An 18,082-nucleotide genomic window follows, 5' to 3' on the forward strand; every position below is an offset into this window, starting at 1 on the left:
GCACTTTCTGGAAAACCGGCCTGAACTGGTTCCAGACAACGAGAACTGCAAGTGGCGTTAACCCCTTGCAGTGACACCGACACCCGCCTCCTCCTAACCCCCCCTTCAAGGCTGGCCTGCTGCGTCTGGCATTCCTGTACAGAGTCCAAAAGGCATCACTCTTAAAAAAGGGACAATAAGTTGCCAATGACAGTTTTACATCACACCAACACAACTAAAGAAAAGCTCACAAAAAACAGGATAAACACAAACACTTCTGTCTTTTTTTTTTTTAAATCTGAATCTCATTTGACTCCCTCTTTCACTTTTAGGCTGGGTTCACACTGCTGCGGGGGGAGATCCGGATGTGATTCGCACCGCAAATCACATCCGATCTCCGTAGCGATGCGAGTTCAGCCATACAGATAGTATGGCTGAATTCGCAGCGCTCCCGCAGCAAACTCGCACGGGACCCTTTTTTTGGTCCGCAACAGAATCGGATCGCATGGGTGTTCACACCATGCGATCCGATTCCTGTGCGAGTCGGCAGATCGCACTGCGATATGCGGACGGATCTGGGGGTGTCATTAACATAACATTGACACTCCCAGCCGTCCGCATAGGGCAGTGTGAACTGCCGGCGGGAGGTGTGCGATGCGGGAAAACGCCGCGGATTCGCGGCGTTCCCGCATCGCAGCGGTGTGAACCCGGCCTTAGAGAGAAAAAGAAAAAAAAAGCTCCACCTGCCTTTTGCATTTATGCAATTTTTATTTTATTTTTTTAATAAGTAAACCTACTCTCCTACTCTCAAATCGAGAAGGTTGCTGGCCTACTTCTAAAAATGCTAGCTGCATGGCTGTCTCTGGGTTCAATACTTTATAATCAAAGAGCTAAAAAGTAGCTAATAAAAGAGTTGAAACGAGAGGTCCTAAACTGGATACAGGTTTGTGACCCAGTTTCATTAAGTTACCAATTTTGCATGTCAGACATACAAGTAGAGTTTTAGGGAGGCTCGCATTGTCAGCCAACAGGTTTCTCAGCAGAGGCTTTTCTTTAACATTGCTAGTAAGGCCCTTTTCACACTGGGGCGGTGCGGGTGTCGGCGGTAAAGCGCCGCTATTTTAGCGGCGGCATGTGGCCAATAGCGGGACGGTTTTAACCCTCGCTAGTGGCCGAAAAAGGCTTAAAACTGTCCACAAAGCGCTGCTGCAGCGGTGCTTTGCCGGCGGTATAGCCGCGCTGCCCCATTGATTTCAATGGGTAGGAGCGGTGAATACACGGCTCCAAAGATGCGGCTAGCAGGACTTTTTTTGCCGTCCTGCCAGCGCACCACTCCAGTGTAAAAGCCCTCCGGCTTTCAAACTGGAGTGAGAGGGGAAGGTTTTTTCAGGGGGTTCTTTCAGTAGCGCATAAAAACTGCCTCGGTGTGAAAGGGGCCTAAGAATTTAAGCTTCTATGCCACTGGCAACTAGCAACTAAAAAAAGAAGTGGCAGGGGGTTATATTGAATTTCTAAGGAAATCCTAGAAGCAGTGAGCGCGGTATACATCTCCCAAACCTCTAAAGATGGGGTCTCCAAACTTTCTAACAAAGGGCCAGTTTACTGTCCTTCAGACTGAGGGGGCTGGTGTGAGTAGAAAATGCCCTGGCCTCAATAGGAGGAAATAATACCCCATCATTGTTATTAGTGGGAGGAATATTGCACTGTTGGTATTAGGGGAAGAAATAGGGCCTCATTGTTGGGGTCAGCGGAAAGAATAGTGCCATGCACTTGGTGCCAGTGGGAGGAATGGTGTCAGTGGGAGGAATAGCGCACAGTTGTTGGCATCAGTAAGAAAAAAACACAGAAAAGCACCTTTGAGTGCAAGGTTTAATGTACAATAATATAAGTATTCCAACACTTACATGGCAATAAGAAGTGATGTGCTCGTGTGGGACAAAGTTCGCCCAGTAGTCTCCAGTCTCTCCCCTAAGTACAGGGAACCCGCCGCAAGTCATTTTTAAAGGAACATCACCTTATTTATTTGGACTCTTAGTACACTCCTGGACTTTATTGTAAAGTTTTTTCCCCAATGAGCGCTAGCATTTTTGTTGTTATTGTTGGCATCAGTGACTGGAATTATGCCCTACTGTTAGCATAGAAGGAATAGTGTCCCAAGGTTCTAATAAAAGGCATGCAATGGGCCACATCCAGTCCCTGGGTTGCAGTTTGGAGACCACTCCTTTAAAACATAAGTCTCAGAATTACAAAGAGGGATATAAAATACCAAGATGGAGATCCTGTGCATCTGTTTTAGGAACAGTAAAGTGTACATATTGTTACCTTCCATCAATAAATTATACCCTATGTAAGCTCAGCTTTAAACGTAAGCAAAATCAACTCAAACTGTTTTTCCAATCACATTACTATGGCAGAGAATCTAGTTCACTATTCATAACTGTCTCTACAACCGAGACAATGATTTAACAAATGAGGGCCCCATAGACCGGCACAGATCGAATCCTGAAATTCTTAAAATCACTTCTCACATCAGTTAAACATAAAATAACCAAATCATAAACCAATGCCATAATCTGTTGATCCATTTGTTTTCATTGGTGTGTGAAGAAAACATAAAAATGCCTACTAATGAAGGGGTTAACCGACATGGGTCAGGTTTGTTGTTAGACTTGCATTCACAATCACTACCACACCCATCCCTGGGGGAAGCAATGCATCTCAGCAAAAGGTTGCCTTAATTTTCTTTCCTATTATGAAGCACTGCAGCAGACTCAAAGAAACGTACAGCTTGAAGATTTGTGTACACAGAATATTTATAGCAGATCTGAGCCATGGGTAAGTTCAGGTACCAATTCCGAGGAGATTCTGAATACAGCAGCCATAGAAAAAAACTCAAATTCCCAGAAATTTTTTTGACAAAAGTAAATCACCATCATAGATTAGGACATTACTTGAGTCCAGTTATTTTTATAGCTTGCAGAAATTGAAAAAAAACACCCAAAAAAACTCTACATCTGTGTGCAATATGCAATATGCAATATGAGCCACATACTTTTATTGCCATAACAGGGCTGTTTTGTTATTACCTGAAAACCCTTTGTGAAGCTCTTCCGAGACTGGATTCAGACTGTTACTAAGGGCTTGATTACCTAACTTTTGGATTAGGCTGCCTATTAACTACTTTCCATTTTGAAGCACCCCAGCTGTCACAGAAACCAATAATGGGGCTTATTTTACTCCCACTTTCTCTTAGGCCTGTGATGTGGTAAAAAAAAAAAAAAAAAAAAAAAAACAGTAGGAACAAAATTTTCAGACTGAGGTGTTATACAACCCATAAAATGGGCTTCCTAATGCTATGAAAAGCATGTCAAATGAACTGCTATTGTGCAGTGCTCTGAAAGTGTTAGGGGCTGCATGTGAGGCCCTCTATAATTTTCAAGTCAACCACTACTGCTTTAAAGATAAAACATGGTAGATGCTATGGAAAATATCTGATACCAGCTCTAGGTCGGTTTCTGTCACCATGTCAGAGGAAGTGGTCAGCATTAGCAGCTACAATGTTTATCTGGCAGGTTTCCTTCAAGATCTGTGGACTTCCAGGTCAAGACATTCTGCTTCTCACAACTCAAGAACAAACGTAATCGATTTTAGGGATCGAATGATTATCCGCGCGGCCGATAGTCACTTTTTATTTTTAGAAGTACCGGTGGAAAAAAAAAAAAAAAAAAAAAGAGACCAATATCGCTTCAAGGGGTTTTATCGGGGGGTGATGCGTGCAGCTACCATTCTTTAGAGTGGACAGTCAGCTTTAGTGAAATAACTCAGCTGCCGCTTGGCTATTATAACAAGCCACCCACCAGACTTCGCTCAGGTCTAGTCATGACATCACTTCCCGGATTACTGGCATATAAAAAAAAAAAAAAAAACAACATCCCGAGACATCCCGGGTATGATAACGTTTGAAAAATTAAATTAAGATTAATAACCTTAAACCCCCCCCCCCCCCCGATCTCTCCATAAAGAGTACCCGTCACTGCCTATTACTGTAACAAGGGTTGTTTACATTCCTTGTGACAGCAATAACAGTGATATAAAAAAAAAAAAATATATATATATATATATATATATATATATATATATATATATATATATATATATATATATATATATATATATATATATATATATATATATATATATCAGCGATCGGCAGGAGAGGTGGCCGAAATATCGATATCATATCCTCACAAAAGAAAAAACGATGTCCGCCGTAGACATCAGTGCCACTATTTCTGAAAATATCTCCTAAACCTTTTAGGTTTGGGAGATATTTCTTGCACCTACAGGTAAGCCTTAATCTAGGCTTACCTGTAGGTTAAAGTGGTTGTAATGGGTTTAAAACCACTAAGTGTAAAGCTGTCCTGAAGCGAATCTGTGCCATATTCATGGAGAGAAATGCAACAGGTGATTTCCTGTGATTTCCATATCTTGGGAGTATAGTACAGGACTCGTGTCCTGTATTCCAAGATATGGCATTTATAGCCAAGTCAAAACAAGTACAGGCAACCTTTACGTTGCCAAGTACAAGAAAAGGTTCTACAGGAAAGGGCTGCAAGTTTAGAATTGCATCCAACGGGTACCAAAAAGGCCACTTTGCCAGGAAAACTCACTCACACCCCCGTCCAAGAGAATATTCCTTTATGGGTTCAAAGGGTGGTTTCTGCAAGGCAGAGAACTGAACTAAGGTCCCAAGAAAACACAGGTTGCTGCGAGGAGGGTCTGATACGATGAACACTTTGAATAAAAAGTTTTCTTCAACATAGTGTGGTCCCAGAAGCCTTTGAAAAATGGTGGAGAAGGCCAAATCCTGCCCTTTAAGGGTGATTAGAGTTAATTTTGGTCAAGACCCCTTTTCAGGAAGGACAGAATGCAAGGCAGAGTAATCGCTGGCACTGGACTGCGGTCACACCAGGTAAAATATGATTTCCAAGGTACAATATTAGATCTTCCTGAAGTGGCTTTTCTTGCTTTCAGCAAGGAAGGAATCAGACTCCGGAATCCCTTTAAGACCTGGGCATCAAACAGCTATGCCTTTAAAAGCTAAGGTGCGAGAAGAAACATGGAAGGGGCCAGGGGTTGCCTGCAAGAAGTCTGTGTAGGTCTGTGTATCAGGTTCTTCTGTGCCAGTTTGGTGCAAAAATCACTTTCTCTTGGCTCGACTTTGTGCAGCAGGCAAGGCAAAATTTGCAATGGAGGGAAGTCATAAAATAAGCCTGATCTGATACCAGGGGATTATGGCATCTAAGTCCAGGACTAGACAATTCCTGGTCATGGCAACAGAAGTAGCTGGTTATTGAATCTGGAGGATAGGTTTACCACATCCGGAAACCCTCCAATCTTTGGTATATCAGGTCCAAGTGGTGGCTGAGAAAATCCATCTGCCAGTTGTCCACTCCAGGAAATCGCAGGACAAATTCTGTCCATTAGAGAATATGGTTTGCTTCTTTCGAGGTAGCCAGGCTCCTTATGTACCATAAATGGTTGATATATGCCACCTGGATGGCAATGTTTGATTGCACCCTGGATTGGGTTGTCCTCAAGGGGGATCCAATTCTGCAGGGACAACCTGACTTCTGTGAGCTCTGGGATGTTGATGGGGAGCTTGTTTTCCCTCTCTTGGCCATGTTCCTTGAGCTGTCAAGATGGGAAAATTCCTCTCTAGCCTGACTTGCATCTATTGTAAGGATTGTACAGTGGTAGGGGAGGAAGGACTTCCCCCCTCTGTTAGGGATGAGGTCGTGATTCACCAAGATAAGAAGTTCTCCCCTGGCTGGATACTGGATAGCAGCATGAGAAAGTCAAGGGAAGGGACCAGTTTTTCCCATGCGAATAACATCTTGCTGGGTGTTTTTCCAATGGAACTGAGTGAAAGGTACTCTCATGGAGAGAACTAACTTGGATTTCTCCAGCATGAGCACTTAGAGAAATGGTTTTCTTTCCTGGAAGAAAACCTCTTGGGATGTGTCCAGGACCAGACAAAACTATTCCTTCAGAGCAGAAACAGGTTACAATCTGCAGCAAAGTTGGTTAAAATACTTGCAATGTACAACGATTACCCAGCTAGGATAGTGTCGTCCCCCACCCCCCAACAAAGTCAAGTTACTTTTAAAAACATTGTTTACACATGTGATGCCCTCTAAAAGCGTGATCTGCAATGCAAAGCTCTTAAGACGGCATTTGAAATGCAGTGAGCAAACATATTTCCTCCTCTCTGCCTGTTTTAACCACTAAACCCCACACCAGTACACGGCAACCACATACACTGCATGTAATTGTGGGCCAGTTGCAGCCCCCCACCCCAAACAGTTGATTCAGTTGAACACTCCAGCAGTTTATTATATAGGTGCCAATTCTATTTAATTCTACCACCCACATTAAGTAGTAGGGTCACAAAGGCAAGTACAATCCTACTGGTGGGGCCCGTTATTAAAATTGTACCTATTGCTTTGCCCTGCCTCACTTTAATTACATGAAATATCACTTCAACTAGCAATTCTGCATTTATTAATCATGATGTTCACTTACTTTGACTGGAGTGTAAAATTTTTCCTCCTTTGTGACCTTTATCCATAAAAGGTTTCACTGTGACCAACCATAGCCAAAAGCCTCATTGAAACATTCGGCATTATCCCATATCAGATAAGTGAACCAGAAATGAATGTTTGCGTTTATTCTCACAGGAAAATGTATAGCTTGTATACTATGCATAAAGCTCATAACAGCACTATTGTACTAGGGTTTTATTGCTACTCAAGAAAAATTTAATTCAAATAGATATTTTGTTCAACAAGTAAATGACTGGTGGCATCTACCCACTGCCCCTCCCCACCAAATGACATGTTCATGGTTTTATTTACCAAGGAAGCTCACTCTACTTCCTAATTCACCTTTACGGCTTCTTGCATCAGCTCCCTGCCAATTGGACATAGGTCACGATGAGGATTCATTTAGGGCTGCAACTAAAGATTATTTTCATAATCGATTAGTCGGACGATTATTGTTTAGATTAATCGATTAACCTCCCTGGTGGTACGATTATTTCGGATTTTAGGTGCTAAAAGCGGTACAATTATTTTGCATGAAACTTTGGTGTATTATATTGTAGTCCTATAATTCTTAGGAATAACTCACTTAAATCTGCCCAAACCAGAGTCTAGCAGACATCCCGGGTATGATAACGTTTGAAAAATTAAAGATTATTAACCTAAAAAAAAATAAAAAAATAAAATAAAGGTAATTTTGCTGCGATTTGCATATTTTTTTGGCCAATTTGTTGTTGGGCAGATTAAAAAACACTAATTGTGTTCTTACATGCTTTTCTGCAGCTTCTCCATTGAAGTATATTGAACCAAAAAACAAAATAGCGCAGGTTTTCATAAAAAAAAAAAAAAATAAAAAAAAAAATAAAATAAAAAAAAAATAAAAAAAAGTCCTGGTATTTTCCAAATATGCAGCAGATGAAAAAAATCATGGATGTGAATGCATCCCATAGGAAAACATGTAAATTAACTGTAGTGCGTTTCTGCAAAAAAGCACCAAAAAACACGGAGGTGTGACCCAGGCCTGAGATGTTTAGATACATAATGGGGTTAAATAAAACTAAAATTAGTACAAAAAGGAGCAAATAATCGTTACTGTAAGGGGCTCCTTTTTTTTACTATGGGACAGTGAAAGTAATATTTATAGTAGCAATTTGCTCCATTTGTACTATAAAGGGCCAATTTTAGTTTTTTTTAACCCCATTATGTTATTGGCCAATTAATAGATTATGAAAATAGTAATAGATTAATTTCATAATTATTAGTTGTCGATTAATCGATTAGTTGTTTCGTCCCTAGATTCTTTGTCCAATGAACAGGCTAGAGGTAGTGACACAGGAAGCCAAGTTGATGATCCAGGACATAAGTGTCACCTGACTATAGACTTGCTGAAGTGGACAGATTGCAAGCCTGCCTTTACAGTTTTAAAGGCATACATACAGCTAGAGATCAAAAGGGACTTCAAACATACCAGAGTAAAGCTTTCCACGGCACCCTAATCAAAGATTTAAGTAGGGCCGAAACAACTAATCGATTAATCGACAACTAATCGATTAATCGACTATAAAAAAAATGATTACTATTTTCATAATCGATTAATCGGCCACTAACAATGGGGTTAAAAAAAAAAAACTAAAATTAGCCCTTTATAGTACAAAAAGAGCAAATCGCTACTGTAAATATTACTTTCACTGTCCCATAGTAAAAAGAATGAACCCCTTAGCCCTTGTACACACGGTTGGACATTCCGACAGAAAATGTCTGATCGGACCGTGTTGTCGGATAATCCGGCAGTGTGTGGGCTCCATTGGACTGTTTTCATCGGAATATCCAACGGACAAAGTTTTAGAGCTGGGCTATAAAACTTTGACAACATGATCCGATTGGACTTTGTCCGATTGTGTGTAGAGAATTCCGATCAGACAGTGCCGCGCATGTTTAGATAAAATTCCTTGACCAAAGCTATTGACTACTAGCCTGAACGTAGTCCTATCGTAACTAAATAACGGCATCACGTTACGTGCGATCGGATTTTCCGACAACTTTGTCCGACTGCGTGTATACAACACAAGTTTCGGAAAAAATCCGACGGATTTTGTTGTCTGAATGTCCGACTGTGTGTACAAGGGCTTACAGTTGCGATTATTTGCTCTTTTTGTACTAATTTTTGTTTTTTTAACCCCATTATGTTACAAAACATCTCAGGCCTGGGTCACACCTCTGTTTTTTGGTGCTTTTTGCAGAAACAGTTCATTTACATGGTTTCCTATGGGACATGTTCACATCCATGATTTTTTCAGCTGCTGCGTATTTGGAAAAGACAAGGACTTTTTTTTTTTAACGCAAGATGGTGCTATTTTGGTTTTTTGGTTCAATAGACTTCAATGGAGAAGCTGCAGAAAAGAATGTAATACCACAATTTGTGTTTTTTAATCTGCCCAACAACAAATTGGACAAAAAAAATATGTAAAAATGCAAATCGCAGCAAAAATGACCTTTTTTTTATTTTTTATTATTATTAAAGGTTAGTAACCGATTAATCGAAACAATCGGCCAACTAATCGATTATGAAAATAATCGTTAGTTGCAGCCCTAGATTTAAACATCACTAAATCTTCACAAAAGTTATGAAGAGATTATAAAACAGGATATTATTTTTCCCCCCTTCTAGAAGTAAATAAGGTAAAATATCCTACTAAAAATAATTTAGGACCAGGGAGGAGTTTAGGAGCAGATATTATATATTGATATAGCTCAAAAGTATAGAAAAAATAAATAAACTTTGCACTGGAAAAGTATTTTATAATAATATATATATATATTTAATTTTACACACACACACACACACACACACACACACACACACACACACACACAGAATGCTTGATGCATTCCTAACAGGTGATAATGTGATAACTGCACTGAATAAAATAAAGCAGGAAATACAAAGTGAAGACTGTCAGACATAACTGCAAATCTAGAAGTAAAATATGTTTTGTTTTTTCTTTAAAATACAAACACAGCCTAGTTTGTATAGGAGCAAAAACAAAAGGAACAAGACCTGAAACATCTTAAATCAGGAAAATCCATGTATGTCTGCATTGTCCCAACTCTATGGAACAACTAGAACAATTACATAATCATGCAAGTCTAAAATCAAACAACTGTAAAGCAAAGGAAAACTGTACTGGAGGAAAAGATTGGCTAGGGGGGGGGGGGAGGGGCGCATATGGGAGGAAAGGTTGGTTTACGTGGGATCCTCGATGACTGTACTAAATGACTGATTACTAAAAAATGTCTTCAATGCTAAAGAAGCTTTAGCAAAAAAATATGCATATCAAAATGCTTACAATGTAAATAAGGAATGTAGAAGCACTGCTAGCTCAGACAGCAGAAGGGATAAATAAATAAAACTGTAAGGAAGAATTTGCAGTGTGAAGCCAGCAGCGGGAGCAGTGAGACGAAAGGACGCAGCAACACACCAGCTCTTGAGGATCGGCCAGTTTACAGCTGTCTGCAGGAACACAATGGGTTAAGCTCTGCCATTTTGGTGTCATTCACTGATATGTCCATTAACGGTGTTACAGAGTAAAATGGAAGTCATTAACCCCTCCTGGTAGTCGTAATTGCTACAAGGGAAGTAAACTGCTTTACTTAAAAAGTTCCTGCATTTTCTCACCTAAATATAAAATCCTTCAGCATAAAAATGTTAAATGTCTCAGAAAAAAAAAAAAGGTTAATCAAGGCAATAAGTTCTATTTTAGAAGAAAATTTCATAAAATCAATGCACTACTGTGTGCCGATTTCCAGGCAATAAAACTGAAAGATGTACAAAATGCTGCGTTTACAAACATTATAATTTATATTTACAAACAACTTTTTGCTAACCTGCACAATAACCTACACAACAATTGTATAATAAAGCATATTGTAAATAAATGTTATCAGGATCCATAGAAACTTTGTACAAACACCACAAACATGATCTATCTACACAGAAATGTTAAAAGGAATGCTGTGGTGAGGAACATGGAGGCTTCCATTTTTGACAATTATAGTTAGGTGGCTGTCACTTGCTGAACCGGAAAAGTCAGGATTCCGGATTTGCATTGCTTCTTTTAAGGCTATGACTTAGAAATACTAACTGATGGATCACCATGGCAGCCAGGTAATTCTTAAAGACTAGCGTTAGTAACCTCTTTACAAAAAGCATGAATTATAGGAAATGTGTAAGGTACCACTGAAGATAAATCTTTAACACTGAACGTATTCACGTTCTAGACAGTCTGCTAATATTTTTAAAGAAAAATCTTCAGTCATTTTGATTGGCTCTGCCTGCCTCACTATTTTCATATTCCTGGCAACTGTGGGAATTGCATGCGCAAAAAGCAATTTTGGCACTTCATTGCACACAGACGTGCTCTCATGCACAAATGTGCCCCAAGACTCTGAGACCAGAAACTGTGGCACCAGTGCAGGTGCTGAATCTGGGGGGGTTGTAGTGGGTTGGGGAGGAAGCAAAATAAAATTAAAGTTAATTTGGGGGTTAAGTCTGTGCACGTAAGCCAAAAAAAAAATAGATAACTTACCAATCCATTGTCATCACATGATCCCGCAGGTCCGGCTCCTGTGTCAGTGAGCAGCTGCTGCAGGGTAGAGGAGGGAACACCGACAATGGATGGGCCATGGGTGCCTGTGTGTGACATCACAGCTCCCAGAATTCAGAGCCGTTGTTGAGTGCTCCCTTTCACAGAGCTGCAAGATCTGTGATCAGAGCGGATTAAAAAGTAAGTATACAGATTTTTTTTTTTTTTTCTAAACAGGTTAGGCAGGAGAGGTAGGAGGAGAAAAAAAAATAGATATAACAATAGATGTAGTTAGGCTTTTCTCCCACTTTAAAAAGACCAAAAGGCACAAAATAAGATCACTTGTGTGCACATACATGTAACAGGTCAAAAATATGTAGGCTGCCATTGCTGACCTTTCTGAAAATGCAAGCTGCCTGGCTTTGTGCTTAGGCTAGATTGCTTTGAATCACACAGAACAGGTATAAATCAATTCTAGTACTTGTACTATATGATTTTTCCAGATATAATAAATACTGAAGCCAGATGCAGTCAGACAACTAACATTTTTTTAGGAGGGTCATCAGCTGTACACATTTGTGTAAAGGCAGATGTATGTTAAAAAGAAACCCAAGTTGCACTTGGCGTGTGGCTGCACAATAGCATGCATTGTCTTTAAATGTATTTCCTGTGCATTAAGTTAGAACTACAGGCAAAACTTTTTCTTCCTTTTGAATAATGAGGGAGGGTTAGAACTAGGGATGAGCGAACGGTTCGACCAGAGCATAAGTTCGGGACGAACTTTGGTTGTTCGGATGTTTGGGCGAACACCCAACAATATGCTGTGTTCGGGGCAAATTTGAAAGTCTATAGGACATTAACATGAAAAAAACAAACAAAAGTGCTCATTCTAACGGCTTATATGTAAGTTATTGTCATAAGAAGTGTTTGGGGACCCGGGTCCTGCCCCAGGGGACATCAAGGTAAAAACTTTTTTTTTTTAAAAACAGATGTTTTTGAGAGCAGTGATTTTTTTAATGCTTGAAGTGAAACAAAAAATGAAATATTCCTTTAAATAAATATCGTACCTGGGGGGTGTCTCTAGTATGCCTGCAAAGTGGCGCATTTTTCCCCATGTTTAGTAAACAGTATAAAAAAAGAGATTTTTTTTCAGCTCGGAGGTCTGATAGAAGATTAATGAACATCGCGGGATATTTATTTTTTGAAATAAAGGACTTGTCCCAAGCTGTCGCCTGTCTTTTACCATTTTTGGCAAGGGTTGTGGGGATGAGGCCCTTGAGGACAAGGTGCTTTGGGGTCAGACCCCATAGCACCCTCCTTGAGTGGCCAAGTATGGTTCAGGAAGGGGGGGGCGGACTTACACCCCCCCCTCTTTTTCTGCGGTCTGCCAGGTTGCGTGGTCGGATAAGAATCCGGTATGGATTTGGGGGGGGGGGGTGGGAACCCTACACCATATAAAAAAAAAAAAAATTGGCACAGGCTTCCCTTTCATTTCCATACCAGACCTGAAGGGCTTGGTATGGATTTTGGGGGGGACCCCACACTTGAATTTTTGGTTTGGGGTTCCCTTTAATATTCATACCAGACCCAAAGGGCCTAGTAATGGGCTGGTGGGGGGACCCCCATGAATTTTTTTTTTCAATGAGTTTTATAGATATTGCTGAGACTCGACAATTCATTACAGCCAAGATCAGTTTTAAATTACTTTTTGCCTTTAGAAATGTCATTTTGCTGTGGTACTGTTCTAAGTGTAGGAAAAAAAAATGTGCCATGTATAAAAGGAATTTTTCATTTTTATTGTTTCCCTTTAAGCATTACTTAACTGGGGACAATGATAATGGTAAACAGGACAAATAGAGAGAGAGGATGACTCCCTAATGGAGGCACAGACAGCAAAAGCTGACATGAGTTCTAATCCCTCTTCACTACAGAAGAAAAAAAAAAAAAGTTTTGCCTTTAGTATATAAAGCCTTTATACTAAAACATCACAAAAAAAAAACAAAAAAAAACAAAAAAAAAAAAAAAAAAACAAACAAAGCTTTTTCCACCATTTGTGATTAAGGGAATGGTTAGTGTCCCATTGGGAATAATTCCTTTTGCTTCCTTTCCTGAAAGCAGGAAGAGTAAGGCCTCATTGCACATTTTGCAAACTCTCCTAAAAGCCTATGCTTCAGGCACCAGCGTATTGGCACAAAACACCTCACACTTGCAAAAGTGCTTGGGTAATTAATTTTATTTTCCAGAATAAATGATTAATTTCAATGGCCAGAATTAATACTCAAGTGCTACCGTAGTAGCACCTAGCTTTATCACGTGTTTACAAGCCTAAAGCAGCTTTTTCTGCCAAAACTCTGCTGTTGGACGTACCAGCAGTGTTTTTCTTTTTTTAAAGCCCCTGTCACAAGCTTATGTGTGCATGGACACAAAGGCTAACACGCAGGGGAAAAAAAATAAAATAAAAAAAATGCCTGAAACCCCTAGAAACCGATGCAAAAATGTTCAGTGCCAATGAGGCCTAAAGCCAGGGAACACAAAGGGGTAAAGGGAAATGACACCACCACCTGTTCCAGAACAACTGTCAGAGTGAAATTCCCCTCACTTTGGGACATTTCTTCAAACGTCTCATTGCGTCTCTGGGATAGGAAGTGAGAGAAATATCTCCAATGGTAAACAAAACACAAAAAAATAAAAATAAACTAGCAGGGGTTTTAATACTTTCCTATTCTATATGACCCCTGCAAAGATATGAAATACTGCTTTCCCACTGGCTTGATGGTTCCCCCGATGAGCTCTGGTTTGCTGGCCCCTACATCACACACTGTGTCCTATAGGGAATGCCCTGGAGAAACCCAAAGCGTACAGAGGACTAGGAATTCAGCACCCGCTTGATTTTAAAGTTACAGATCATACAAAGGATGAAGAACATCTCTGAAGACACCACATATCAAGGCTTGAAGATTTGACATGAACAGGCTATAACAGGAGCAAAGACATCATTTGAACAAGATCACAGATACAGTGAGCATGTGATACCCAAAACAAAAAACACTGACAATTGTTAAAGTGATTGTAAAGCTTTATTTATTTATTTCTTTTTAAGGGCACTTTCACACTGGAGTGTGGGGGTGTTAGTGGTAAAGTGCCACTAATATAAGCAGCGCTTTTAACTCCCGCTAGCAGCCCGAATAAAGAGTTAAAAGCACCCACAAAGCACCACTACCGAAGAGATTTGGCAGGGCTGACCATTGAAAATTCAATGGGCAGGAGCGGTGTATTCACTGCTCCTACACTGCCCAAAAGATGCTGTTTGCAGAGCTTTAAACGTCCTGCAAGTGCAGCACCCCAGTGTGAAAGCACTCGGGCTTTCACACTGGGGCTGTAAGGGAGGCAGTTTTCAGGAGATATTTTTAGCCCAAAAGCACCTGAAAAACACCCCAGTGTGAAAGGGGTCTCAATGTCATACTTGCCTCCTCTGTGCAAGGGTTTTGCATAAAGTGTCACCTATCCTCCTTTTCCGGGGTCACCCACGGAGCTCCTGGCTCCTCCTTTTCTCAAGTGCCCCCACAGAGAGCTGCTTTCTATGGGGGCACACATGCAGGAGTGCTCCCAAGTTCCGCTGCTGCATTCATTGACACAAACCGAACTAGGCCCCGCCCCCAGGTCAATGGATTTGATAGCAGCAGGAGCCATTGGCTCCCACTGCTGTCAATCTATTCAATGAGGACCAGAGACAGCTGCTGTGCTTGAGATCAGTTAAGAAGGGGGGGGGGGGGGGGGGGAACTACAGCACTAAAGGTTTTCTGAAAACTAGACTACAATCAACAGATCCATCAGGTCTTACGACAGCCGATCGTGGAGTGGTGTGTAGCTTTTTTTTTACCCATTAAACCTCTTTCACATGGGCCGGATCGAGTTTTGCTCAGCAGGGGACCCACCCACTGATCCCCCTGCCGAGCAGAACATCTGGATGAGACGGACACTGACCTGATCGAAGGTCAGTTGGCTGCTCATAGAGCTCATAGAGCAGAGCGGGCAGACAGAGGAGAATGGATCCCCCTTTTTTTTCTGGGCCAGATTGGACCTGAAGGTTGCCATGTTTAAACTGACCAGTGTTTACATCTGGCACTCCATAGAGGAGAATGGAGGGTTAGATCAGGTCCTGCTGAAAAACAGACAGCCGGACCCAATTGGGCCTTGTGTGTGAATGGGGCCTTATCCTCATCTTCTTACTTCAATTATTTGAGTCACTAACCTGAAACAAGTATGCAAATAGAGGACTTGACTATTCTGCTTCTTTCCCGATACGTATATAACCAAACCAGGCAACAAGCATATTGCAAAGTTAGCAAAAATGCAGCAGATCTGACCACTGTTCGACCACTCCAATGAATCCAGATAGAGATAATATAAAAAAAATAAAAATAAAAAAAAAACACACACACACACACACACACACACACACACACTTATTCTACACATATAGTATACACAATTATAAAAGTGTTTCTGCATTTTAGTTCTCTCCTAGCTACCCTGCAAAGTCCCAAAGACCTGTTGAGCAAGCCTGCTTGAACTACACTGGGATGAGAGAATTGGTCCAGGACTTGGCCAACAGCCTTGTCACTTTGGATTCAAAAGCCTGCAGCTTCTCAATCAGCAACTGGTCAAACTCAGTCCTGCCACTCCTTTCTGGATCAACAGTGCTGCCTCTTTATTAAAAGAGAAAAAAAAAAAAACTCTGCAGACATGTACCTTATAGGCAAGTCTATAATAAGGCTTACCTGTATGTAAGTGTAAATATCTCCTAAACATGTACCGTTTTAGGAGATATTTAAATTACTTAGTGACATCACTGGGGCATGCGCTTTGAAGGAATGGCCGCGGTTGCCATTCCTGCTAAGCCCCATGCCGTGAACAGCGGCTCCGGCGTACATGTGTGGGAGTAATGTCATCGCGTCTCCAGCCGATCAGTGCCAGAGCCTGGGAAAAATCCGGGGGGGAAAAGTCAGCCGTCCCTACAGTTTGCAGGTGTCGCTGAGAGTGCTTTGTTCTAAGGGAAGTATTTCATAATGAGCTAGTATGCTATACTAGCTCATTATGCCTTTGTCTTGCAGTTTTTGTTGTTTTTTTTTTCAAAAGCGTTTACAATCTCTTTAGGTTCTCCCATGGCCAGCTGCAGTGTCTGGGAAGGGGAGAGTAAGACACAAACCCAGAAGGATTTGGCATAACAGATTTGTGCATCGCATAGTAACATGACTTGATACTTGAAGACTTTAATAAAAAGGAGACCAACTTAAAGGGGTTCTGCACTCATAATACAACATTTGCCCATTCTGTTGCCTCTAGTTAATATATCTCATAATGCCACCTGTTTTTTTTTTTTGATTCACCTACCTTTTGTAATCTTCAGTACTTTATTTTAAACCCCTGCGGCGATGGGCGGTCTCTTGCGGGGATCAGCGTAATTTCCTGTTGAAGCCCGCACTGTCTCCTGGGATCTCGTTCGTGTAATCCCAGGAGACATTGCGGCTAATGCACCCGACATCTCGCGAGATTTCGGGTGCTACAGCCGACATCTCGCGTGATTTTGGTAATTACAGCCGAGATCTCGCGAGATCTCGGCTGTAATTACCGAAATCACGCGAGATGTCGGCTGTAGCACCCGAAATCTCGCGAGATGTCGGCTGTAGCACCCGAAATCTCGCGAGATGTCGGCTGTAGCACCCGAAATCTCGCGAGATGTCGGCTGTAGCACCCGAAATCTCGCGAGATGTCGGCTGTAGCACCCGAAATCTCGCGAGATGTCGGCTGTAGCACCCGAAATCTCGCGAGATGTCGGCTGTAGCACCCGAAATCTCGCGAGATGTCGGGTGCATTAGCCGCAATGTCTCCTGGGATTACACGAACGAGATCCCAGGAGACAGTGCGGGCTTCAACAGGAAATTACGCTGATCCCCGCAAGAGACCGCCCATCGCCGCAGGGGTTTAAAATAAAGTACTGAAGATTACAAAAGGTAGGTGAATCAAAAAAAAAAAACAGGTGGCATTATGAGATATATTAACTAGAGGCAACAGAATGGGCAAATGTTGTATTATGAGTGCAGAACCCCTTTAAGCTATGCCTAAAAGAAAAAAAAAAGGCAACTTAGTTCGAGAGACGCTTCTTTGGAAATCATCACATCCTTGTACATATTAGATGCCAATACATAGGGAATACATAGGGAATGTCCATCAGTCAATTTTCTATTTCTTCTATGAGGCAATACTACTGCACAACTACACAATTATCCAAACTAGGGCTGCAACTAACGATTATTTTCATAATCGATTAGTTGGCCGATTATTGTTTTGATTAATCGATCAACTTAAAAAAAAAAAAAAAAAGTGGGTCAAATTGACATTCATTTTCAACCACAGTGACGGGAAAATTTGGAAATTGAAAATTCCTTTGACCGAGAAGTTTTGACAGTGTATGTGGTTTTTGTTCAGAAATGAAGTGAAAATTTCAAAACAAAATTCTTTCATTCAGCAAATGTACAAAGATTTTTCGTCTGAATATTCTCACCTGAAAATTGATCCGTAAGGCCAGCATACGGCTCGGTACACACCTATGCAGTTTTTGCTTTTAATCTGTTTCTGCAGTCCTTTTTGCTGTACGTTTTGATTTTTATGCGCGTGATTTTACTGCAATTTGCGTTTTTTGAATTTTTTTTTTTTTTGGGCAGATTAAAAAAAAAAAAAAAAAAAAAAAAAAACACGAATTGCTGCAAAAACGAATTACATTCTTTTCTGCAGCTTCTCCATTGAAGTATATTGAACCAAAAAAGCTCCATTTTGCGTTAAAAGTCCCCGACCCTTTCCAAATATGCAGCGGCTGAAAAAAGCACAGATATGAACATGTCCCATAGGAAACCATGT

The 18,082-nt window shown here is 41.0% G+C and overlaps 1 protein-coding gene across 11 annotated transcripts in view; it reads right to left on the reverse strand.

Annotated features, from left to right (window-relative positions):
• The window catches only part of GATAD2A (GATA zinc finger domain containing 2A), a 150,856-nt gene that overhangs the window by 36,855 nt on the left and 95,919 nt on the right, over positions 1 to 18,082 (reverse strand). For 7 of the 11 annotated variants that reach the window (XM_077475435.1, XM_077475440.1, XM_077475439.1 and 4 more), the window contains exon 2: positions 11,168 to 11,342. The exons of the other annotated variants lie outside the window; for them this stretch is intronic. In XM_077475435.1, the coding sequence (XP_077331561.1) occupies positions 11,168 to 11,284 (117 nt within the window). In that variant the 5' untranslated portion in view covers positions 11,285 to 11,342. The remainder of the gene's footprint in view (positions 1 to 11,167; positions 11,343 to 18,082) is intronic. 11 annotated transcript variants of the gene reach the window in all.

This window comes from Lithobates pipiens, unplaced genomic scaffold, assembly GCF_037356315.1.
Source record: "Lithobates pipiens isolate NorthernLeopardFrog02 unplaced genomic scaffold, aLitPip1_a1.2 Scaffold_13, whole genome shotgun sequence".
Classification (NCBI taxonomy): Eukaryota; Metazoa; Chordata; class Amphibia; order Anura; family Ranidae; genus Lithobates; species Lithobates pipiens.